Here is a 24841-nt window from a genome sequence, read left to right on the forward strand (position 1 = left end):
GCTGGGGGTGTCCCAGAAAATAGAAATAAACCTTGCGAAGGTCGTGTTCCCCACTGTGGGGGCTAAGCGTTGATGTCCGGTGGAGAGGGAAGGGGAGAAAGGCCCCCAAATGCTGCTCTGGGGGCAAAGCAGACAGCAGGTGGGAGTCAGAGGAGGAAGACATGTCAGCCCAGCCCCGGGTCCCAGGTGGGACGAGCGGTCTATCGAGGGCACCGTCCAGGCGGGGGTTAAACAGCTACGAGGCTGGAGTGCCCTCTGGACAGAGGGTGGACCACACCGTCTGCCTTCCCTGGGGGCCACCTGCATCGGGCCCCGGTGTTCCCTTCGTGCACGTGGCAAGCACCCCCCGTCTCGTGCCCGGGAGGTTGGACGTGACAAGGTTCTCGGGGTCTGCCATCGTGCCGGGGGCGGCGGGCAGCTGTGGCCCTACTAACCGTAGGGATACTTTAGCACCTCATGATCTCCCGGCCTCCCCGGGAGGCCCCGCAGGACAGGGGGGGTGGACAGCAGGGCGAGCTCAGGATTCCTGCAGGGACAAAGCCTCGGCGTGGCGTCCGAGCCGGGCAGCAGAACCAGCTGCCTCACCAGGCCCTGCGGAGAGAGGGACAGCGTGCTCAGACCTGCGCTGCTGAGAGGGCCCCGAGCACCGGGCTCAGCCCACCCAGACCCTGAGGGAGGGGTGCGGGTGTGGGTCTAACCTCCTCTGAAGCCAGGAGACGGGAGTCTGCCCTCTGGGTAAGGGGGGCATTGGGAGCAGTGGTGGAGAGCTGTCACCATTCTAAGGTGACTACACCATGGCTGACTAACCTAGAGTGACTGGGTACATTGCTCACCCATCTATATGTCCATCCATTCGTCTATCTGTCCATCCATCCATTCATCCATCTGTCCATCTCCGTTCATCCATCCATCTGTCCATCTGTCTGTCCATCCATCTGTCCATCCATTTGTCTATCTATCTATCCATCCATCCATTCACCTCTCTGTCCACCGATCTGTCCATCCACCATTCATCTCTCTGTCTGTTAGTCTGTCCATCCATCCATCCATCCATCCGTCCATCCATTCGTCTGTCTGTGCACCTATCTGTCCATCAACCCCTTCATCCACCTGTCCATCTCTGTCCGTCCGTCCATCCAAGCATGCCACTGGTAGATACTCAGAGCGCGTCCTATGCATCAGGCATGGTTCCTGACACTGGGCACAGCAAGAAACAGAAGCCCTGACCCTCATGGAGCAAGGGAGGGACAGGCAACAAGCAAACGCACAGCCGGCCGGAGGGTGGTCGGGGCTATACAAGGCAATGCGGGGAAGGGGACGAGAGGGCTGGGTGTGGGGGTCGTCTTCTCAAAGTGGAGGGGAGGCCTGCACGGTACGAGGGCACAGGGCAGGGCCCCAAGGTCACAGGGAGCGAGTCCCGGCAGCCGTGGGACGAGCGTTCCGGGCGGAGGGCACAGCGGGTGCGAAGGCTCTGCGGCGGGAGTGTACCCGGCAGGCGGGGCGCTCCACTGAGCCCTTCTGCTCCCCAGTCCCATGTACCACACACGACAGTGCCAACCTGGAGCACTGGGGTGCCGGGCCGGCGGTGACAGCCCCCAGGGGCACTGGTGCTGGGAGGGCCGGCGGACAGCGTCTCCACCCTTACCGTAAACTGGCCTTTGGTCCTCCTCCGGCTGCCAATGAAGAACCGGGCTCCTTGCACCGACAGGGTGGCCGGGAAGGGCGTGTCAGCCGTTCTGAAAACATGGGAGGATGGTTTTAGGGCCGTGGGAGAGCAGGGTGGCGGCCCACTCAGGTACAAAAGGACAGTGCTCAGCACTGTGCCTGGGGTGGCCGTGATGAGTACCGCAGGCTGGGCGCCTTAAACGCCAGACGTGGGTTCTCTTGCAGTGCTGGAGCCCAGAAGCTTGAGGTCAGGGGGTCGGCTATGTGTGCCCCCTCCGGAGACTCTAGGGGAGCGTCCCGGCGCCTCTTGCAGCTTGCTGGGGCTCCTGGAGTCTCCTGGCTTGTGGCGGAATCGTGTGGCCTTCTCCTCCGTGAGGTCACTGATCACTGAGTCAGGGCCACCCTACTCCAGCATGACCTCAGCTCAGTTATACCTGCAGAGATGCTGTTTCCAAATGAGGTCCCATTCTCGGGTTCCGGAGGATGTGAATTTGGGGGGACACTCTGCCGGAGGATAAGGGTCTTCTACAAAAGCGAGTGCTGTGGAGGTGTTCGGTGGCTCCTCTCCATGTCACAGGGGCCTCCAGTGGCTTCTCCCTGCATGGGGTCCCCAGCCTGCCCCCCTCCTCTGAGCCCAGGGCAGGGGGACAGATGGTGTCAGGGCCGGAGGGGGTTCCCCTTGTTGGTGACCCAGAAGGTGTTAGAAGATGTGGCCAGAGTTGGGTCTTGAGGTGCACGTGGAGGCCGAACTCCGGAGACAGGGAGGAGGTGGGGGCCTCCTAGAGGGGACGGTGTCGCTGGAGCCTCCTGTGGGGGGCAGTGTGAGCCAGGTGTGTGCTTCCTCCCCGCTGCCCAGCACCTCCCGGGCCACGACACACGTCCTTCAGTCAAAGCACCCGCTCCATCCAGGCTCTGCCACCTGACTGCAGCTCCCCATGCCCTGAACTCCGAGCACAGCTCCCAGGCTTCCTGAGGCCTGGTGTGAGCCCCCCATGGTGCCCGCAAGGCCTGGGAAGTGCAGCCTGAGGGCCCGGATCCCTCCATAGCTGCCCCTGGCTCCGGCACCCTCCACCACCAGGCTTGTCCTCCCGTGCCCTCCATCACAGAGCTGCCCGACTGCCGGCTCTCACACCCGAGACCCCAGCGCCCTGTAAAACCCCTGAAGTATTTAGGGGCCTGGTGGGGAGGGGGTGTGATAAAGGTGTGTTTAAACAGAGTGTCTAAGTGTTAAAGAGACTTTTTTGTACGAGTATTATAGGATGTTGCATAATAACAAAGCAGAAAAAGATTCTACCTTTGAAAGTAATATTTGTCAAAACGACAGATGTAATGTAAATGGACCATTTGTAATTAAAAAGAAAGCTTGGCCAGCCCCAGCCAGCGAGGATGGGCACTGGGAGCCAGTGGGGGTCATCCCGGTCCAGCCTACTCAGGGCCAGGCCACAGGAACCGGGCCACGGGACCCGGGCCACGGGGACCAGGCCACAGCAAGAACGAGAGATGGGCTCGGGCTCCCGCGTGCCCTGGCGGGTGTCACAGCCACTAAGGTTCTTCTGTACGTTTACTTGGAGTCTTGGAGAATATTTACTCTCTCATCCCAGAAAGAGAAACCGCGTCGGAGAGGTTAAGCAACAGCTTGAAAGCTACACAGCAAGACCTGGGCCTCCGTCGGGCCACAGCTCCTCTGGGCTCCTGGGGACCCAGTTCACCCCGACCGCCCTCTGGCCCCTCCGCGCTGGCACCAACGCTACAGCGCGCGTTTACCGGGTCAGGGCCCATCCGCCCAGCGTGGGCACGCGGGAACGGGGGCTCCCTCCCAGCCCTGCGCCCCCACCCGCCGCGGCCTTCCTGGGGTGGGGAGGGGGCGGTTCCACGTCCAGCAGCCCGAGCCCGCAGGGCCGCGCCCCCCACGCGCCCCGCCAGCCTCACGCGCGGCCCTCCCCGGGGGGCCGGGTACCTACACGTCCACGGGGAGGGCACAGTCCGTGGTGAGGGAGAAGGAGCCCGCGGACACGGCCAAGATCAGCACGTGCCAGCGGCCGTCCGCCAGCGCCGGGCTGCGGAAGGACACGCGGGTCTGCCAGGCACCCGGGCCGGCCTCGCTGCGGAAGAGGAGGTGCAGCCGGCTGGCCGAGTAGCGCAGGCCCAGCAGCAGCGAGTCCCGCTCCTCCAGCATCACCGCCAGCAGGTACTCGTTCTTCTGCAAGAGAGGGGCCGGGGCGGGCGGGTGAGGGGCGGGCGGGGGCGGGTGGGGGGGAGGGGAGGGCAGGTGGGGGGAGGGGAGGGGAGGGGGCAGGTGAGGGGGAGGGGGCAGGTGGGGGGAGGGGAGGGGGAGGGGAGGGCAGGGGAGGGGAGGGGAGGGGGCAGGTGGGGGGAGGTGGAGGGAGGGGCGGGCAGGTGGGGGGAGGGGAGGGGAGGGCAGGTGGGGGGAGGGGAGGAGAGGGGGCAGGGGAGGGGAGGGGCAGATGGGGGAGGGGGCAGGTGGGGGAGGGGGCAGGTGGGCAGGAGAGGGGGGAGGGGAGGAGGGGGGCAGGTGGGGGAAGGGGAGGAGAGGGGGCAGGTGGGAGGAGGGGAGGAGGGGGTGAGGGAGGGGAGGGGGAGGGGGAGGTGGGGGAGGGAGGGCAGGTGGGGGGCAGGAGGGGAGAGGGCAGGTAGGGAGAGGGGAGGGGAGGGGCAGGTGGGGGGAGGGGAGGGCAGGTGGGGGAGGGGTGGGGGCAGGGGAGGGGGAGGTGAGGGGAGGGAGGGCAGGTGGGGGGCAGGAGGGGTGGGGGCAGGGGAGGGTGGAGCAGGGGAGGGGGCAGGTGAGCGCGGGGCTCCGGCGGCAGCGCCTGAGGTAGCAGGCACCTCTGTGAGGAGACTAAGTGCAGCGCTCACAGCCCTGAGCACAGCCTCTGTGAGGAGACAGACGATCGCGCTGCTGGTGAGGCTGTGGAGACGCTGGAGCCCAGGGCACTGTTGGTGGGAATGTGTCAATAAAGGGGTGCAGCTGTCACAGGAAACAGTGTGGCGCGTTCTCAAAAAAACGAATGTGGAGCTACCACCTGACCCAGCATCTCCACTCCTGGGTACACGCCCAGGAGGACGGCCAGCGGCGTCCTGCGGAGGTGTCTGCGCACCCGTGTTCATGCCAGCACTGCCCTCAGTCGCTGACATGTCAAGGCAGCCAGTGTCCGTCGAGGGGGAAATGGGTCATAAGAGGTGGTCCGTTCATGCAGTGGGGTACCGTCCAGCCTTCGTCCTGGCATCAACGTGGATAAACCTGGCGGACGTCATGCTCGGTGACGGAGGACAAACAGTGCACAGCCCCCGCGTGTGAGGTCCCGGGGGAGTCAGCCTCACAGGCAGAGAGCAGACGGTGGGGGCCGGGGGCTGGGGAGGGGGTCACGGGGAGCTGCTCTTTAATGTGTACAGAGTTTCCGTTTGGGGGAAGATGAAGAAGGTTCTGGAGATGCACGGTGGGGATGGCTGCACAGCACACGGGCACACCGCAGGCCTGCTGGCAGGGGGCTGGCCGCAGCTCTCTGGGCCGTCGTCCACCTGCCAGGAGGAGCCGGTGCAGGCGTCCCGGGGACCGGGCAGGCAGACCCGGCTGCCGTAGCTCAGGTCGCTGGAGCAGACGGACAGGGTGGACGCGGCCATGGTGGGGGCGGTGGGGCTGGAGGAGGGTGTGAGTGTGTGTGCGTGTGCGTGTGCGTGTGGGCGTGCTCGGAGAGGTGGGCCTTTTATACCCTCCAGGTGTGTGTTGGTCCAGCCGGAGGCTTGCTGAGGCTTCCCTCTCCCTGTTGGTGTTTTGAGTGAGGTCGGGGAGTCCCTATGACTTCTTGTTTGCACTGGGTCCCCCGACCTGTGTGTGGCTCTGTCAGCAAACACGGGGCTGGTCGCGGGTCCTGCAGCCCCGCCCGTGTGTGCCTGCCCAGCTGCTTGCTTTCTCTGTGGTGCTGCGCGCGAGGGGATGTGCATCCCAGAGTCTCAGTGACTGAGCATCACGGAGCTGCATCCCAGAGTCTCGGTGACTGAGCATCACGGAGCTGCATCCCAGAGTCTCAGTGACTGAGCCTCACGGAGCTGCGTCCCAGAGTCTCAGTGACTGAGCCTCACGGAGCTGCGTCCCAGAGTCTCAGTGACTGAGCCTCACGGAGCTGCGTCCCAGAGTCTCAGTGACTGAGCCTCACGGAGCTGCGTCCCAGAGTCTCAGTGACTGAGCCTCACGGAGCTGCGTCCCAGAGTCTCAGTGACTGAGCCTCACGGAGCTGCGTCCCAGAGTCTCAGTGACTGAGCCTCACGGAGCTGCGTCCCAGAGTCTCAGTGACTGAGCCTCACGGAGCTGCGTCCCAGAGTCTCAGTGACTGAGCATCACGGAGCTGCGTCCCAGAGTCTCAGTGACTGAGCCTCACGGAGCTGCGTCCCAGAGTCTCAGTGACTGAGCATCACGGAGCTGCCAGCTGGGACAGTGCTGTCACCTGCTGTAGGATGTCCTCCCATGCACGGGGCTGGACAGTGGACAGACCCGCCTAAAGAAGAAGCAGTAAACGAGAAGACAGACCAAGGAGTGTGTCAAACACAGCGCAGAAGGACGGAGAAATGCACCATAAGAGAGAAACAGGTGATGCTTCCAGAAGATCCAACGTTCGTCAGATGGGGCTTCGAGAGAGAGAGCGCGCGTGTACAGCAAGCGGGGGACATAGAACAGCATTTTCCAGAGCAGACGGGAAAGAAACATGCTTCTTTAGATTTGGAATTTCGACCAAATTTGGGACAAGGTGAATTTGGAAAATGGTGCGTGTCTAGACACACGGGTGTGCGATCTAACACCGAATATGAAGAAACATCCTAAAGCTTCCGAAGAGGTCAGCACCATAGTTCACTCAGCCAGTCAGGATGCCTGAAGACAATGGAACCAAGTCCTCAGGTCTGAGGGGAATGGATCACCTGGCGATGAAAGCGTTTCTGATAATACAGCAGTCCTGAGAAGAAGGCCGCTCTCACACTATCTGTGAGAACACCTTGAAGGTACACCGTCCAGAAAACCAGAGAGTGAACCCAAAGGGAGGTGAAAATAAAAAATAATAAAGAGCAACCACGTCAGCAAGACGCAGGTTAAGGGAGAGGAGGTGCATGGGCTTGACCCCGTAGACCCAAGTGCCTAACTCCCCTGCCCCTCCTCACCCCCTCCGCCCACTCTTTGCTGCCTGCAGTTCTCTGAGTTTTGACAAATGCAGATGCACCCCCACCAGACCGTACAGGCCCCGAACTCCTGCTCCACTGGAATCCGCTCCTCCCTCGGTCCAGAGCCCCAGGCAAGAGCTCATTCCCTGTCCCAGTGGTGGGGTCTCGTCTAGGACGTCATGTAAATGGAACCCGACAGTGGGTCGCCTTTGGGGTCTGGCTTCTTTGGCTCAGCGAGATGCAGTGGGTATGATGCTGTGTGCATCCGGGGCTCACTTCTCCTCCTGCTGCGTGGTACCCATGCGGTGGGTGGTCCACCGTTTGTTTATTCATTGGATGGTTGAGAGGCATTTTCAGCACCTCCTGTTTCGATGGCTAAGAACAAAGCTGCGGTCAGCATTGTTTGTGTGCAGATCTGTGCGTGAGCGTGTGTTTTCACTTCTCCAGGCTAGACACCCAGGCGTGGCATAGCTGCATCCTATGGTAGCTGCATGTTTAGCTTGATAGGAAATTGCCAAGCTCTTTTCCCAAGTGGCTGCGCCAGTCTGCGTTCCCACCAGCAATGCATGACAGTTCTCACTGCTGTGTGTTCTCGGTCAACACAGTGTTGTGAGGTTTTTGTTTTTTAACTTTAGCCTTTCTGATAGGTGTGGAGAGGTATCTTGTTGCGGTTTCCGTTTGCATTTTCCTAATGACTAACAAGGCGGAGCATCTTTTCATATGCTTACTTGCCACCCACGCATCGTTTTTGGTATTTCTTCAAATCTTTAGGCCCCTTTCTTAGCTTTTCTTGATGTTGAATTTCGAGTGCTCTTTATATAGTTTGGATACAAGCACCTCGGTCAGATGTGTGATTTTCTACTGCTCCGTGGCTTGTCTTGTCACCCTCTTAACAGTGTCTTTTGATGAGGAAACCAGTTTAATATGGATAAAGTCCACTTTCCTTTTTTTCTGTTGGAGATCATGCCTTTGGTATTGAATCTAAGAACTCTTTGCTTCACTGAAGGTCACAAAGGTTTTCTCCTATGTTTTCCTCTAAAAGTTTAAAACGTCTACATTTTACATTTAGGTCTATGATAAGTTTTGATTAAAATTTTACAATGAATGAAAATTGAGGTCAGGCTTCACTTTTTTCTTTTGCATATAGACAGCCATTGTTCCAAATATGCTTCTGTCTCATTAACTTGCCTTTTGCACTTTTATCAAAAATCAGCTGACTTATTTGTGCGCGTCTGTTTCTCTTTCCTGTGTCATTGATCTGTGTACCTGTACCTTTGCCAACACTGCATCGCTTTGATCGCTGTAGCTTTATAGTAAGTGTTGAAGGCAGACAGGACGAGGCCTCCAACCGTGTGCTTCATTTCCAGTTCTTTTGGCTACTTGAGCTCCGTTGCCGTTCCAGATAATTTTAGGGTCAGCTCATTGATGCCAACAAAAAAAATCTTGCTTTTTAAAAATTGGAATTGCTTTGAATTTACAGATCAGTTTGGAGGTAACTGACCTCATAACAGTATTTCAACTTGTAGACGTGGTCTAGTTCTACACTTATTTGCGTCTTCTTTGATTTCTTTCATCCGTGTTTTTATAGTTGTCATGTGCATATTCTGTTAGACGGATACCTAAGTTTTCATTTTTTATTCTAATATACTTTTAAACAAAAATTTTAATTCAAAATTTTTATTGCTGTTATTTAGAAATATAATTCATTTTTATTATTCCAAGCTTGCATCATTCAACCTTGCTAAACTCTCTTATATTTCTAGGAGTCTTTTTGTAGATTATTGTGGGTTTTCTATGTGGACAATCACGTCCTCTGTGAATAGAGACCATTTTATTTCTTCATTATGTCTGCCTTTTATTTCTTTTTTTGCCTTGTTGCACTGGGTGTGACCTTCAGTATGATGTTGAATAGGAGTGCAGAGAGAGGACGTCTGTGTCTTGTTCCTGGTCTTAGGGGGAAAGCATTTAGTCTTTTACAAAAATCCTCAACAAAATACTAGCAAACTGAATTCAGCAGTGTATTAAAAGAACTGTACACCATGAGCAAGAGGGATTTATTGCTGGAATGCAAGAATGGAAAGATCGATGTGAAAATGAATGAATGGGGACTTCCCTGGTGGCGCAGTGGTTAAGAATCCGCCTGCCAATGCAGGAACATGGGTTCGATCCCCGGTCCGGGAAGATCCCACATGCTGCGGAGCAGCTAAGCCCGTGTACCACAACTACTGAGCCTGTGCTCTAGATCCCACAAGCCACAGCTATTGAGCCCGTGTGCTGCAACTACTGAATCCCGCGATCCTAGAGCCTGTGCTCTGCAATAAGAGAAGCCACCGCAATAAGAAGCCCGTGCACTGCAACAAAGAGTAGCCCCCACTCGCCACAACTAGAGAAACCCTGCGCGCAGCAACGAAGACCCAATGCAGCCAATAAATAAATAAGTAAATTTATAAAAAAGAAAAGAAAACGAAAAGAAAATCAGTGAATGTAACACACCACATTAACAGAATGGAGGGGAAAATACATAATCATCTCAATTGATGCAGATAAAGCACTTGACAAAATTCAACACCCTTCTATGATAAAAACACTAAAAGTAGAAGGAAACGACCTCAACATAATAATATATAGGAAGTAAGTCTGACGTCATTATGGACGAACCATGAGGACATTGTAGTAAGATAAGTGAGCCAGTCACAAAACGACAAATACTCTCTGATTCCACTTACACGAGGCACTTCAGAGACAGGAAGTAGGATGGTGTTTTCCAGAGGCTGTGAGAAGGGGAGTATGGGAATTGTTGTGTGATGTGTATAGAGTTTGTTCTGCAAGATGAAACGAGTTCTGAGCACGTATAGTGGTGATGGTTACACAGTGTTATGAATGTACTTAATACCACTGACTGTACACTTCAAAGTGGTTAAGATAGTACATTTTGCATTATGATTATTTTACCTCAATTGAAAAAATAGAAAAAAAAGAGAAAAAAGGAGAAATGAGCTATCAAGCCTTGCAAAAAAACCATGGAGGAACCTTAAGTGCACATTCCTTAGTGAAAGAAACCCATCTGGAAAGTCTCCATTCTGTATGATTCCAAGGATATGACATTCTGGAAAAGACAAAACTGTGGAGTCAGTGAAAAGATCAGTGGTTGCCAGGGGGTAGCAGGGACGGACGGATGAACAGATAGAGCGCAGAGGATGTTTAGGGCGGGGAAACTATTCCGTAGGAACTGCAATGGTCCACATATGTTACTATACATGTATCAAAACCCGTAGAACTTAACAACAACAAGAGTGAATGAACTCCAGTGTAAATTGTGGACGTTGGGTGATATTAATATCTCATGTAGGCTTATCCGTTATAACAAATGTAGCACATTTCTAACAAATGTATCAACATCACAAGATGTGGATGGTGGGATAAGCTGTGCGCCTGCCAGGCTGGGGGTGTATAGGAACTCTGTACTTTCCACCCAGTTTTGCTGCGAACCTTAAACTGCCTTAGGTCTGTTAAGTTGATATAGGAGTCTGTTAAGGGATCTGTTTTTTAAGTGAGTTTTGGTTATTTGTGTCTTCGAGGAGTGAGTCCATTTCATCCTAATTGCTCGTTGTATACCCTTTTAATGCCCCGGGGGTCTGCGGTCACTCCTCCTCTTCCATCCCTGCTGCTGGGCACTCGTGTCGTCTTCATGTTTTTCTTGCTCATCTAGCGAGCGTGAGGGCCAGACCTACGTGATCTGTCAAGAAACAAGCTCTGCTTTCCTTGATCATCACTATTTTTTTTTCCAGTCACTCGGCCCACATACTTTAATTACTTTTAGTAACATTTACAAGGTTTCAGAAAGACTTCTGAATGTCTTCCCACATTTCCCCCTTTTTGTTTTCATAGGAGAAGATAAGCCATTCGAGTTACTTCTTTTTCCGTCAATCCTTGGAGCGCTTTTCTTGCGCATCTGAGAATGGCAGGATTTTTCAGAGGCCTCTTACTCTCCTCTTGGGGCTTCACGGCACTTCCCAATTCTTTACTTTTATCAGTTTCACTTTCCGTGAGCCTTCGTCACTCAAGCCCTTCGGGCCCCACGTTGGGCGCCACTTGCCGAGACCAGTTCGGCGACTCGAGGTGAGTGACAGGTGCCGCAAGCTTGAAGAAAACACAGACACAGATTTAAGAGAAAGATGGGACCGGGGGACTCAAGACCTCTAGGATCAAGAGCCTCCTTGATCATCACTATTGCTTTACTGTTTTCAGTTTTGTTCGTTTCAGCTTTTACCTTTATTATTTCATACTTTATGCCTGCTTGGGATTTAATTTACACTTTTTTTTTCCATTCAAAAAATTTAACCTCTTTGTTTCTTTTTATTTAAAGTGTACTTCTCAGAGGCAGCACAGTTGGGGTTTGTCCTTTTATCCAGTGTGACAGGCTCTTTTCTGTTCCTCCTCTCTTCTTATTCAGAGACTCCAATTAGACAAATATTAGGTCACTTGAAGTTGTCCTACAGCTTGCTAATGCTCTCTCCATCTCTCTTTCCTTTTTTTTAAGAACTTTTATTGCGATACAGCTAACATACAATGAACTGCATGTATTTAGAGTGTACAATTTGGTATCTTTTTTCTTATTAGTAATATATATATGGCAATCCCAATCTCCCAATTCATTCCCACCAACCCTCCCCTCTTTCCCCACTTGGTGTCCATATGTTTGTTCCTTACATCTGTGTCTCTATTTCTGCCTTGCAAACTGGTTGATTTGTACCATTTTTCTATAGCCCACATATATGTGTTAATATACAATATTAGTTTTTCTCTTTCTGACTCACTTCACTGTGTATGACAATCTCTAGGTCCATCCATGTCTCTAAAAATGTCCCAGTTTCATTGCTTCTTACAGCTGAGTAATATTCCATTGTATATATGTACCACATCTTTATCCATTCATCTGTTGATGGACATTTAGGTTGCTTCCATGTCCTGGCTGTTGTAAACAGTGCTGCCATGAACATTGGAGTGCATGTGTCTTTTTGAATGATGGTGTTCTCTGGGTATATGCCCAGCAGTGGGATTGCTGGGTCATATGGTAACTCTATTTTTAGTTTTGCAAAGAACCTCCATACTGTTCTCCATAGTGACTGTATCAATTTACATTCCCACCAGCAGTGCAAGGGCGTTCCCTTTTCTGCACACCCTCTCCAGCATTTACTGTGTGTAGATTTTCTGATGATGCCCATTCTAACCGGTGTGAGGTGATACCTCCCTGTAGTTTTGATTTGCATTTCTCTAATGATTAGTGATGTTGAGCAGCTTTTCATGTGCCTCTTGGCCATCCATATGTCTTCTTCAGAGAAATGCCTGTTTAGGTCTTCTGCCCATTTTTTGATTGGGTTGTTTGTTTTTCTGATATTGAGCTGGATGAACTGTTTATATATTTTGGAGGTTAATCCTTTGTTGATTCGTTTGCAAATATTTTCTCCCATTCTGAGGGTTGTCTTTTCATCTTGCTTATAGTTTGCTCTGTCCACCTCTTTTTCCTCCTTGTGTTTCATTTAGGTAGTTTCTATTTCTCTGCCTTCTGGTTCACTTTTCTTTTGTAGTGTCTATTCTGCTGTTAATCTCATTTAGTGTAAAAACTCAGACACTGTCGTTTTCCTCTTTAGATGTTCTTTCAAATCTTCTTCCTCTTTCCTCACATGCTTGTTTAACTTCTGACGTCTCGAGCGCGGGGAGTATAATAACATCTCTTACTAGTTCTACCATCCTTGCTATTACTGGCTTGGTTCTGATGGGTCGACTTTACCCCCATTATGGGTTATACTTTCCTGCCTCTTTGCTGGCCTGGTGCTTTTGGAATGGATGTCTGAAGTTGTGACTTTCACCGTGTTGAGTGCTGGATATTTTGTATTCCTGTGAATGTTACTGGCTTTGTTCTTGGACACAGTTAAGTGACTTGGAAAGGGCTTGTTCTTTGAGGCAGCATATAAGCTTTGCCAGGTAGGACTAGATTAGTGGTTTGCTAGGGCTAATTTTACCCCATGGCTAAGGCAGCATCCTCTGAATAGACCCCTGTCCTGAGAATTACGAGCATTTCCGACGGGCGGAGGCGGGGAGGGGGCGGCTCTCCCAGGCTGTTTCATCTCTGGAGACTAGTCCATCTGGTGTTACGGGTTTTCCCCAGGCTCAGCCTCACAGGTGTTCGCTTGTCATTTCTCAGCTGACACTGGGGGAGACCCTCCGTGGACGGGGTCTCCTCAGAGCAGCTCTCCTCTCTCTGGCCCCCTGACCCCAGACACGAGCTGCCTGCACCACCCCCAGCTCCCCGGCCAAGTCTGGAACAGAGGGGTCCACGGTGCTCCATTTGTGCTTCTGGCCTGGGGCCTGGAATCATTCTTTACGTGCTGAGCTGGAAGACTGCGAGACCCGCTTTGCTTGTTTCCCTCCCCAGGTGGGCCCGTGCTGTCCTCCCCAAGTCCAACATCTCAACCCCCAGCAAGGTCATGACTTTGTTAACTCTCTGGATCTGCCAGATGGGAAGGTCACCCAGGGCCTCTCACCCCGTCACGGGCGGAGCAGCCCTCCCCCCTCACCACGTTTCTGCTAAAAGTGCAGACCCACCAGTGGATCACAAGGGGCGACCCCAGCCCGGTACAGCTTGTGCTGCATGGAACCCCGAGGCCACCTGCCTGGAAGGGACGCTGGGGGCCCATTTGCCCAGATGTTTCCAGGGGGTAGAAACAGTCCAAGAAGCTCGATAAACCCCTAGACCATGGCAGGCCTGCAGGTGAACAGCCTCAGGGAAGCCCCGGGCCGGGGCCTGAGCAGGCACTGACCTCCCCAGCAAGGGCAGGACCCACCCAGTGACCCTGCCCAGAGGAGTCAGGCCAGTGCCCTGTGGGATTCTCAGTCACTTACTCCCAGAAGTACTCATGGCTGGGGGTGCCCAGTGTCTGGTCCAAACTTTGTGTTTCCTCCCACCAACGCCCCTCCCCCCCGACTCCCTGGAGCATCAGATGCAGGAATCAGATCAGGTGGTGAAGTGCGTTTATTTATCCAGGTGCCCGAGGAGGGGCTGACAGGTTGGAAGTCGAGGCCAAGTGACCCAGGCAGAGGACCTGGGAGGGGGGCACCGGTGACCCAGAGAGGGTGGAGGTGCCTCCTGGGAGGCAGGAGCCCCAGGGAGCAGGAGTCAGAGGTCAGGCAGGTCAGGATAGTGGGGACATAGGGGACCCCGTCCTGAGTGGGGGCAGCCATCCAACCCAGGTCAGGACTGAGGGGAGGCTGGGAGGACAGAGTCACGGGGGGGACCTAAGCCCGGCTGGCCCTGGGGAGATGTGCCCGGTCAGCAGCAGGACGTGCCCGAGGCGGGGGCACAGCAGGCCAGGCAGGAGCACACGGGCCGGCAGGAGGGGGTGGGGGCGTGGCAGGAGGAGACGGGCACGCGGCAGGCGGGGCAGCACGCAGGGCGGCGCAGCAGGGACACGGACGAGGAGGGTCTGCAGCAGGACGGGGGGCAGGGGGCGGCCTCACAGCACACGGGCTTGCAGCAGACAGGCGTGCAGCAGACGGGCGTGCAGCAGACAGGCTTGCAGCAGGCGGGCTTGCAGCAGATGGGCGTGCAGCTGACAGGCACACAGTAGCCCTGCTGGCTGGGGGAGTAGCTAGAGCAGGAGGGCTCACAGCAGCATTCTGGGCCGTCGTCCACCTGCCAGGAGGAGCCGGTGCAGGCGTCCCGGGGACCGGGCAGGCAGACCCGGCTGCCGTAGCTCAGGTCCCTGGAGCAGACGGACAGGGTGGACGCGGCCATGGTGGGGGCGGTGGGGTGGAGGAGGGTGTGAGTGTGAGTGTGAGTGAGTGTGAGTGCCTGTGTGTGTGAGGTGCGCAGGGCTGTCCAGTTTTATACCCCTCTGTGTTGTGTGTTGTCCTGGCAGCAGCTTGGTGATGTCTTTCCTTCCTTGTTTGTGTTTGGTGTCACGCTCTGTTTTGGCAGCACTGGTCACTGTCTGTGAGTGCCTCTGGCTGGTGAGGCTCCTGAGTGGAGGCGGGGCTATCCTGGCCTGTGTTTTTCTCCAGAGGAAAGACAGTAGAAATGTTTGTGATGCTCTTGCAGGGACAGGAGCAGTCAGGTGACTTTCTGATTGTGGCAACCCTCTGCTATCAGAAAGTTCTTGTAAACAGAACCTCTAAAGGAAGGAACAGGGAGGGACAATCCCAGAATCCAGGCTTTGAGAAAGGGAGATGTGTTCTGGCTGTGTTCCACTGGCCTGGCCACAGAGCAGGATGCACTTTGTGAGCTGATGCTGCTGGCTGTTGGGGGAGGTGAGGGTTTCTGTGTCTACTAGGAGTGAGCCCTGTGGTGAGTGAGAGGAAAAGTGTCCTCCTGGGGCAGAGATTGACTCACAGAGGGGCAGGGATGCGGACGCTGGCTAGTGCAGAGAGAATGACCATGGAGACAAATGCCTTTTGCTTCATGGCAGCTTGAACTTTTACAGAACCTCCCCGATCGTGTTCATGCTCACACCTCCCTCCTCTCCTCACAGCCCAGACAATATCAGGGGGCGCCTGCAGCCCCTGCATGTAAATTAGAACAAGATTTTCTCCCTCAAGCATCCCGCCACAGGCAGAAGGATGTGGTGGCTGTGACCACGCTCTGTTGTGAGTTCCTGGAGCCTGTCCTAGTGAACGTTCAGTAGCAGAGCCTGGTTGTCCATGGCGGCTTGTCCACAGACACCTGCACAGTGTGCAGCAGCCCTTGCCCCAGTGCTCAGTCTACACCTGTGACCTAAGGAGTACATGACGTCTGGCCATGGTCCCTATGTCCTCATTCTTTGGCCACTGTGCTCTGCCAAGTCTCTGAAGGGGCAAGGGCAGGGCCCTTGGTGATGCTCTGGGCTGCAGGGCACTGCAAAAGTATCCCAGGGCTCCATCAAGGACTTGTTGGGGCCAGTGGGCTTCAGGGTGAGGCCTCACTGACCTCTGATGGGTGAGGTTGGGGCACTGCTGGAGGACCACATGGCAGTCAGATCGCAATGGAAAAATATTATGTCAAAGAAATAATAGCTTAAAACTGTCTAAGTGCATTGAAAAACTCTAATCTACACATCCAGGAAGCTCGGTGGACTTCAAATAAGATACACACAAAAGATTCACAAACAGACACATCATACTAATTATACTAAAAGTCAAAGACAAGGAGAAAATCTCAAAAGCAGCAGGAGAAAAATGCTGAGTCACTCACAAGGGAAGCCCGTAAGATGAACAGCTGACATCATCAGAAACGATGGAGGCCAGAGGCAGTGGGACCATGTATTCAGAATGCTCAAAGCAAAAATTGTCAATCAAGAATCCTACATCCAACAAAGCTATTTTTCAAAATGGAGGAAAAATATATTCTCAGATAAATAAAAACTGAGAGAATTTGATATTAGCAGACTCATCTTATTAGACGTACTAGAGGGAGTTCTTCAGGCTGAAAGCAAGTAGCCCCAGACAGAAATTCCAATTCACAGGAAAAAAAAAAAAAAAAGAGTACAAGTAAAGTTAATTATGTAATTAGAAAAGACAATACAAAAGCATATTTTTTCTTGTTTCTTCTCTTACTTGATTTAACACAATTTATAAAACAACATGTATAAAGCAATTGTATAAAATAATAGGTATACAATATATTTTGGGACCTGTACTCTATAGATATGTGATATATTTGACAACATCAGCACAGAGGAGGTACACGGGAGCAAAGCTGTGCTGGGCAAAGGACAAGACAGCAGATAAGAACTCAAACCCACAGGAAAAAGTGAAGAGAGCCCAACATGATAAAAAGGTTAGGATGGCAAAAGCTTTAAGCTTACACTTGTGTTCCTTTCTTCTCTGAACTTCTTAAAAATCATAAAAGTATACTAAGTAATAAGTATAACAATATATTGTTGGATTTTTAGCATTTTAAGATGTAACATTACAACAGGACAAAAAAGATGGGAAAGAATAGAGTTACATGTAAAAATGAGCAATGTTTTTGTACATCACTGGAATTGAGGTGGTATAAATTGGAAGTTGATTCTAAGTTAAAATAAACATATGGTAGGTCTTAGAGCAAACACTAAGGGAAAACTAAAATGAAATGAGAAAAAAATCATTAAAGAAATAAAAATGCTGCATTGGAAAATATTTGCTAAAAGCAGAAGAAAGCAGTGAATGAATACTAGAGGAACACAACTACAAAAAGACATGAGAAATAGGGGAAAAAAGAGTGAAATAGCAGGTGTAAATCCAACCACAGTTAATACTCATTATTATGTTATAGAAAGTGACTGTAAACACTGAATTAGCAAATACTGAACCATTGCTCTTAGGGGAAATAAAGACTTAGGCTCCTGTGAGCCTCTGGTCTCATTTTCATCAACTAATCAATACATAGCCTTGTGTTATGTGTGTCTTGGAAAAATGCAATGTGTTTTCTTCTACTTTCACACATAATGCTTCTGACACCAGATGTGTGGGTTCCCCCCAACAACAAATTCTCTGATACCAAATGGGTGTCCTGCAAGTCAATTCAGTTCTGACCCTAACCAGAGTCGGCACAGACCCCACAGGTTAGGTCTCAGTCCCACAGGACTGCTCCCCCCCATCCCCCCACCAATTCCAGATGCCAATTAAAAGTAGCAGGCACCCAGGTGACCCACAACTTCTGTTTGACTTGGCTACAAATTGGAGGTTCCCCTGACTCCTTCAGGTTAAATAATTTGCTAGAGCAGAACCCAGAAAAAAAGTTAACTTATTATTGCTGATTTTTTTTTTACAAAGGATGCAGATAAACAGCCTTATGAAGATACACAGGATGCGTTCTGGAGGGGTTCTGTTTCCATGAAGGTGGGGTGCATTGCCCTCCTGGCGTGTGAACGTGTTCAACAACCCAGAAGCTCTCCAAAACCTGTACTCTGGGGGTTTTATGGAGGCTTCATCATGCAGGCATGATCAACTATTAACTCAATTTCTAGCCCCTTTCCCCCTTCTGGAAAATAGCAGGTGGAGCTGAAAGTACCAAGATTCTAACCAAGGTTTGTTTTCCCTGGTGACCGCCTCCCATCCAGGAGCCCACCAAGAGTTGCCTTATTAGAACCGAAGACACTCCTATCCCCAGGAAATTCCAAGGGATTTAGGAGATTTGTGTCAGAAACCAGGGTCAAATACCAAATATTAGCAAGAACCAGGGGTAGATAGAGATAGATTAGATAGATAGACAGATGATGATAGATAGATAAGTAGACAGATAGATGATAGAGATAGATATGGTATTATTTCTCAGTGTATGTTTATTATTCATATGTTGATTAATAAACACTGAACTCACTTCCAACAGCAACATAATTCATGCCTGAATGAAACTTATCTAATGCACATATTTTCTCCATAAGGCACATCACAGCCTTCTTGCACTTAGGAACCCTAGACAGCACTTCAGCACTATATTTGGGGGTCATTTTAGACAGCAAAATCACCAATAAAAAGCACACAAGGTGAAGAAGGTAGCCCTAAGTGACAGCAAAAGGACAAGGACACGTGTCTACAGGATGAGCTGAAGCCTTGTCATCTTCAGCTGGGAACATGCATGTTGGGACGTCAAATGTTTTGCTGCTCTATGCACATCCATGAATGACTTAAAAGTGCTAAAAGTATTGATTTGGGGGATACAAATCAATTTTAGAGAGTAGGTGAATTTGCAAATACAAAATCTGTGAATAATGAAGATCAACCATATATCAATAAATGCAAATGAATTAATCCAATCAAAAGGCAGAGACCAAAGAAACAAACAAGATTCAATTATACACTCTCTACTTGAGACAATTTAGATTCAAAGAGAAATAGATTGAAAGTAAAAGGGTAGAAAAAGATATATTATGCAAACAGCAACCATAAGAAAATATTAATATTTTACTAATATCAGATAACATAGACCTTAAACAAAAAATGTAACTAGAGTTAAGAGGCACAGTTTATAATAATAAAAATCAGTCCATCAGGAATATATAACAATTGTAAACATACATGCAAATAATAGAGCACCAAAATACATAAAGAAAAAATGGACAGAAACAAAGGGAAAAATAGGCAGTTCAACAATATTAGTTGAAGAGTTTAATATACCAATTTCAATAATGGATAGAACAACTGGAGAGAAGTTGAAAAAGGAAACATAAGACTTGAACAGCACTATGAACCAACAAGACCTAACAGACATCTGTAGAACACCCTACCCAACAACAGCAGAATAGATATCCTTCAGAAATGCACAAGGAACATTCTCTAGGGGAGAACATATGCAAGAACATACAACAAACCTTAATAAGTTAAAAAGGACAGAAATTACACAGAGTATGTTTTCTGACCACAATGGAATGAAGTTAGAAATTAATAACAGAAAAAAAAGGGAAATTCATAAATATGTGGAAATTAAACAATACACTCGTAAATAACCAAAGGGTTAAAGAAGAAACCAAAAAGGAAATAGTAAAATACTTTGAGATGAGTAAAAACAAAGATCAAAATACCAAAACGCATGGGATGCAGCTAAAGCACTTCTTAGAGGGAAATTTATAGCTATAAGTACATATATTAAGAAAAAAGGTCTCAAATCAAACCTAACCTTCCTTTAATTAATAATAAATAAATTAACTCAAATGAATCAAAGACCTAAATATAAGAGCTAATTCTGTAAAGCTCTTAGAAGAAAACATTGGGGTAAATCTTCCTGACTTTAGATGTGGCATTGGGTTCCAGGATATGACACTAAAAGTGCAAGTAAGAAAAGAAAAAAAAATAGGTCAATGTGACTTCATCAAAACTGTAAAACTTTATGCTTCAAAAGAGACTATAAACAAAGTGAAAAGACAACCCGCAGAATGGGAGAAAATATTTGAAAATCCTATATGTGATAAGGGACTTATATCTAGAATATATAAAGAACTCTTATAACTGAACAATTTAAAGGGCAAATAATCCAATTAAAACCTGGAGGACTTGAATAGACATTTCTCCAAAGAAGAAACACAAATGGCCAATATGCACATAAAAAGATAACACACCATCATTATTCATCAGGGAAATGCAAATCAAAGCTGCCATGAGATACTGCGTCCTGCCCATGAAGGTTGCTAGAATCAAGAAGTCAGATAATAACAAGTGTTGGTGAGGACGTGGAGACACTGCCACCCTCATCCAGTGCTGGTGGGAACGTCAGATGATGCAGCTACCTTGGGAAACAGGCAGTTTCTAGAAAGTTAATCATAAAGTTACCCTAAGGCTCAGTAATTCCACTCCTGGGTATATACCCAAGAGAAATGAAAACACTCGCCCCTACAAAAATGTCCATGAGTGTTCACAGCAGCATTATTCATAGCAGCCAAGAGGTAGAAACAAGCCAAGTGTCCATCAGCGATGACTGGGGACCAAGATGTGCTACATGCGCACAGTAAACTATGATGTGGCCATAGAAAGGAGTGGAGCACTGACAGGCCAACACGGTGAGCCTTGCACACATGCTATGCAAGCCAGTTTAAAGCCAGTTGCAAAGATCATGATAACGTTCATACGAAATGTCCACAGTAGGCAAACCTGCAGATACGGAAAGTCAGTCGGCTAGTGCTGGGGGTGGGGGCCAAAGGGCTCGGGGCTTCTTCCCGAGGTGCGACCGTGAGCTGCGTCGGCTGTGTGGAGGGCTGCATTGAGCCGCGGGCTGCACTGTGCACCTCAGATGTGTGACTCACGGCTCAGCCAACCTGGTAAAACGTTACTGAGCGTGACAGGAAATAGGGAGACGGAGCAGACGGTGCGCCAGTCCTCCAGGGACCCACAGGTTGGAGTCTTGTTGGAGAAAGTAGCTGACAAGACAAAGACTGTCACCTGAGAACTGGAATTTACATCTAAAACAAAGAAGGAGACATGGAAATTGTAGAACCGAAAATGCAATGGCTGGAGCTGAAAACTCAGCAGCTGGGTTTGAGAGCAGCTTGCACAGAATGAAAGGAGAGAGAACGAGCGGGCAGAAGCCCCAGGGTGTATCAGGATAGAATCACAGCCGCTGGAAAACCAAGTGGGAGAACCTTGGCTGTGAGAGAGTCAGGATTCTGACTGGGAATGGGAGGGACAGTTCGCACGCCTGGGAAGTGCCCTGTCCTGGACCCGGGGGAACCTCCAGGGTCGCTTCCACCCTAGCCAGGGAGGGCGGGAATGTTGGCCGATCTGGGGTGGGTGGGCCTGCAAACCACAGGGAAACAGACCCCAAAGGGCTGTGGTTTTGTTGTTTTGCTTACATTTCCTGCTAAAGGATGTGGAACTAAAAACTCCGAGTGCTATCCCTCGCCTCTGACAGCCTAGCACACCAGAAAATTATAACTGCTGTGCAGACTCCCGGCAAATGGTCACACGGGCTCCGCCTGCACACGCGCAGCGATGGGGACCTCACTCCCTATCAAGGCTGGCCACTCTTGACCTCTCGACCAGATCAGTCGTGCCCTTTGCACACGCTGGCTTTGAGGACATGCGAAGGTACAAGGGGGTCATTCTACAGGAAGAGTGGGAGGCGTCACTGACCTTAGGGGGGAGACTGGGAACTTTCAAGGTTACGACGATGGAAAATTCTTCCGGGAAGAGGTCGCATCTGAAGAACATCCTTGACGCAGGGAAGCTCAGGGCGCGGGGGGCCGCGGCGGAGAGCTGGAGTCCTCGCGCACCTTGGACCTGCACCACCCTGACCCCGACCGCAGTGCCGTCGGGAGGGACCGCCTCTGCCAGGACGTCCAGGGGCCGCAGGTCTGTGTCAAGGAAATCACAGGTGCGTTATGCCGGGGCGTCATGGGGCGCCCAGGTGTGGTCTCAGCAGCCTCCAGGGTCCTTGAAAGAGCCCTGCGCGCCGGGCGTCACGATTATCCCGCGCGGACGGAGGATGTCACCTGCTGTATCAGAAAGCAAAGGCTGTTTCGGCCGTCAAGCCATCACACTACAGCCACCCCCTGACGGTGCACCCTGGGGGGACTCTGGGCGAGCGAACGCGGGATACGGGCCCCAGGGAGCCGAGGTGCCCACCGGAGGACTGATTTCAGTGAGCCCAGACGCTTGCATCTTCCCAAACGGAGAAAAGGGCTGCATTCATTCACTTGAGGTGTCTGGGTTTCTTTCATGAACAGCACTCTTCCGATGTCCAACTACCTGACTTTTGCTAGAAAACTCCTGTATATCCTGGCTCCTCCCTGACCTCCGAGCGGTCCCTCAGAGCCACCTGAGAGCCTGTCTCCCGGGCTGGAAGTCCTCAGAAGGTCTGCTGAATAAAACATAACTCTCAGCTTTTAGGCTGTGCATTTATTTTCCCGTCGACACCCGTCTAACCAGTGAGCAAACAGAGGAACCAGGAGTTCACGAGCCACCTGGGTCTGCCGTGGCCTCTCCTCCCACCCCCACCCCCTGGGTTTCGCTGCCGTGTTTGTCAACAGCCAGGCGCGGCACTGGGGGTGCTGGGGGAGGAGGAAGCCCCCCTCCCGGCCCCAGGGAGCACACGGTCCCGGGGAGACAGGCTCTCACCGGGAAGTACCCAGGGTCTGACGAGGCAGGCACGGCACCCCCGCGCCCCCGGCAGGGCCGTCCTCTTGGAGGACGGGGCACCCGACAGGACCTGGACGCCTCCCTGGCCTGGGCACTGCCTCCTCCCACACGTAGAGGAGCACACAGGCTCCTGTTCTGGAGTTCCAGGTCATCAGCAACGAAACTCACCTGAGCTCAGGTGAGAGGAAAGGAAAGTGGGGAGCGCGGAGAGCACCTGTGACTAGAGGTGGGGGTTCCGGACAGTCCACCTGGCCTCACAGTGGAAGGGAAGTGCCGGCTCGGGGCAGAGCCCACGGCCACCCCTTGGACCCTTCCAGACCCGGCCAGCACGTGGCCGGCCGTGGCCTGGGATAAATGAGGGGCACGCGTGAATCCCCAGAGCTGTCTCCCTCGGGGTCTGGCGGTACTGCTAAGAGGCCTGAGCCGGACACGGGGGTGCTGGCCCTGGAGCCAGCGGTCAGTGCACCACGGGGATGGGTCAGCAAATCAGCAGGGCTGCGGCCGGGAGAGCAGAGGACGCCCCCACTGCGCTCGGGCCCGGCCCCCCGCCCTCGCCGGGGCTGCCCCTGCCCTCCGTCCAGGGAGGCACAGCGGCCAGAGGGCGACCAGTGCAGCGGCAGAGAGGTTTTCTGGGGTGGGGGGCGGGGGGAGCAGGGTGGCACAAGCTGGGGCGACTGAAGCAGAAGACGAGGAGCACGTTCTCTCCATTAAAGCAAAGGAATTCCGGAAGAAAGAGGCCTCTCCTAGCCAGTGCAGAGGAAAGACACCGAGTTCGAAGAAGAGAGGGAGGCGGCAGCTTTCAAACGGCGTGAGAAATGGAAGAAAGAGTCGGCAATTGGAGGGACCAGAGCAGCGCTGGGAGGGCGAGGGCGAGAGGACAGAGGGACTCGTGTCCAGGACGCGGGAGGTTCTCACTAACTCGGGAAAGCGGGCGGGCTGTGCCTCTCGGGGCGGCCTCGACAGACAAGGAACTCGGGCTCTTAAAACCAGACCACACCCGCTCCCCCCCGCACAGCGCTCACACGGTACAGCGTCCGGGGCCATCCCACCTGGCGCACAGCCAGGGATGCTGACGGCCTCCTGGAGAGGGGCACCCTCGTGTGCCCGGAGGCGCGCCGCACGGTGTGGACGTGCCCAAGGGGGTGGGGACCCAGGGCAGGCTGGACGCTGGGCGGTGGCTGGCCTGGCCGCATGCAGAGCGGGACCCCAGCCCAAGGCTCACACTAGCCGGGGACGCGGGGCTGTGGCGGCCTGAGCAGCGTCTGGGAGGACAGACGTGCGAGGGCCTGTGGGGGACGTGGTGAGGGAGGGACGGAAGCTGCTCCGTGACGGGAGGGCAGGTCTCGGTTGTCATTTATGCCCCGGGACGCGAGAAGCAGCGTGGGAGGAGACAGCATCGCTCCCTGGAAAGCACGTGTGCTGTCAGCGAAGCTGCTCTCGGATCTGGGCTCTGATGTACCCGAACGTCAGGGCAGGGGCAGCCCAAGGCCGCTGTGTGTGTCGGGGGCAGGGGTCCCCGAGAGACGCCAGGGAGGAGTCTGGCTTCTCAGCGGTGGAGGGGCGTCTGTGTTCTGGGAGGCGGACCCTGAGCCCAGCCTTGGGCTCCCCAGGCCGGGGGTCAGTGTCCACATCCTGTGGGGTTGTGCCTGGCCGGGGTCCCTGGAGACCATGGGGCTGTAAGTAAACACGGAACACCCTAAATTCACCCCAAAGCTGAGAGACACAGGGTGCCGGGCTGTGCCTGGCGGTGGGCTCACCGTCGCGGTTTAGCTGTGGCCCCACCAGCGTCCGGCCCCTCCAGGGAATGTGGGGCTTCACCAGGCAGGCTGCCCGGCTCCCAGGACACGCCTCGGCCCGGCCGAGCCCCAGGCACCGGGAACCGGGGGGACGCGAATTCGGCTACTCCCTCCATTATGAAACTGAAACAGCCTCTTCTTGCCCACACCCCCCAAACCCCTGCAGGCCCGAGCGGCCTCTGCCCTGTCAGGGCCTCAACCACACGTGCTCTTTCCACCTGGGCCTCGTCCACACTCCCACACGCCTGCCGAGGGTTCTCCAGGTTAACAGAGACGGTGCGTCCGTGCCTCCCCGGGAAAGTGCCGGCGGATGCAGGAGTGAGTGAGTGACCGAGTTCACAGAGGTCAGGGCCACCTCGGGACGTCCAGATACACAAGTGATGGAGGCCGGCAAATTCAGCAACGGGACCCCTTTACTGGCACCTGCTGGATTCACGCTGACAGGCTGGACAGACAGACAGACAATGGCCGAGCCACAGACGCATGGCCAGAGAAGTCTGACCTACAACCCCTGCAGCGGCCAGCCGGGGAGGCCGGCCCACAGCCTCCGCAGCCATCGCCCGGGACGGCCAGAACGTGGCCGGGGACCACCAGCTTCCGTAACTTTTGTCCCCACGTCCAGTCCAGGG

The 24841-nt window shown here is 52.8% G+C and overlaps 1 protein-coding gene across 4 annotated transcripts in view; it reads right to left on the minus strand.

Moving 5' to 3' along the window:
- The window catches only part of TSPEAR (thrombospondin type laminin G domain and EAR repeats), a 115681-nt gene that overhangs the window by 19880 nt on the left and 70960 nt on the right, over positions 1-24841 (minus strand). For 2 of the 4 annotated variants that reach the window (XM_057697490.1, XM_057697491.1), the window contains exons 2-5: positions 21412-21632; positions 3627-3865; positions 1646-1736; positions 435-591 (exon numbers count right to left, since the gene is read on the minus strand). In XM_057697490.1, the coding sequence (XP_057553473.1) occupies positions 435-591; positions 1646-1736; positions 3627-3865; positions 21412-21632 (708 nt within the window). Of the gene's footprint in view, positions 1-434; positions 592-1645; positions 1737-3626; positions 3866-21411; positions 21633-21903; positions 22055-24841 lie in introns of those variants that run through there. The other 2 variants (XM_057697493.1, XM_057697492.1) reach the window with 2 other exon arrangements.

The sequence above is a fragment of the Hippopotamus amphibius genome, chromosome 10 (assembly GCF_030028045.1).
Source record: "Hippopotamus amphibius kiboko isolate mHipAmp2 chromosome 10, mHipAmp2.hap2, whole genome shotgun sequence".
Taxonomy (NCBI): domain Eukaryota; kingdom Metazoa; phylum Chordata; class Mammalia; order Artiodactyla; family Hippopotamidae; genus Hippopotamus; species Hippopotamus amphibius.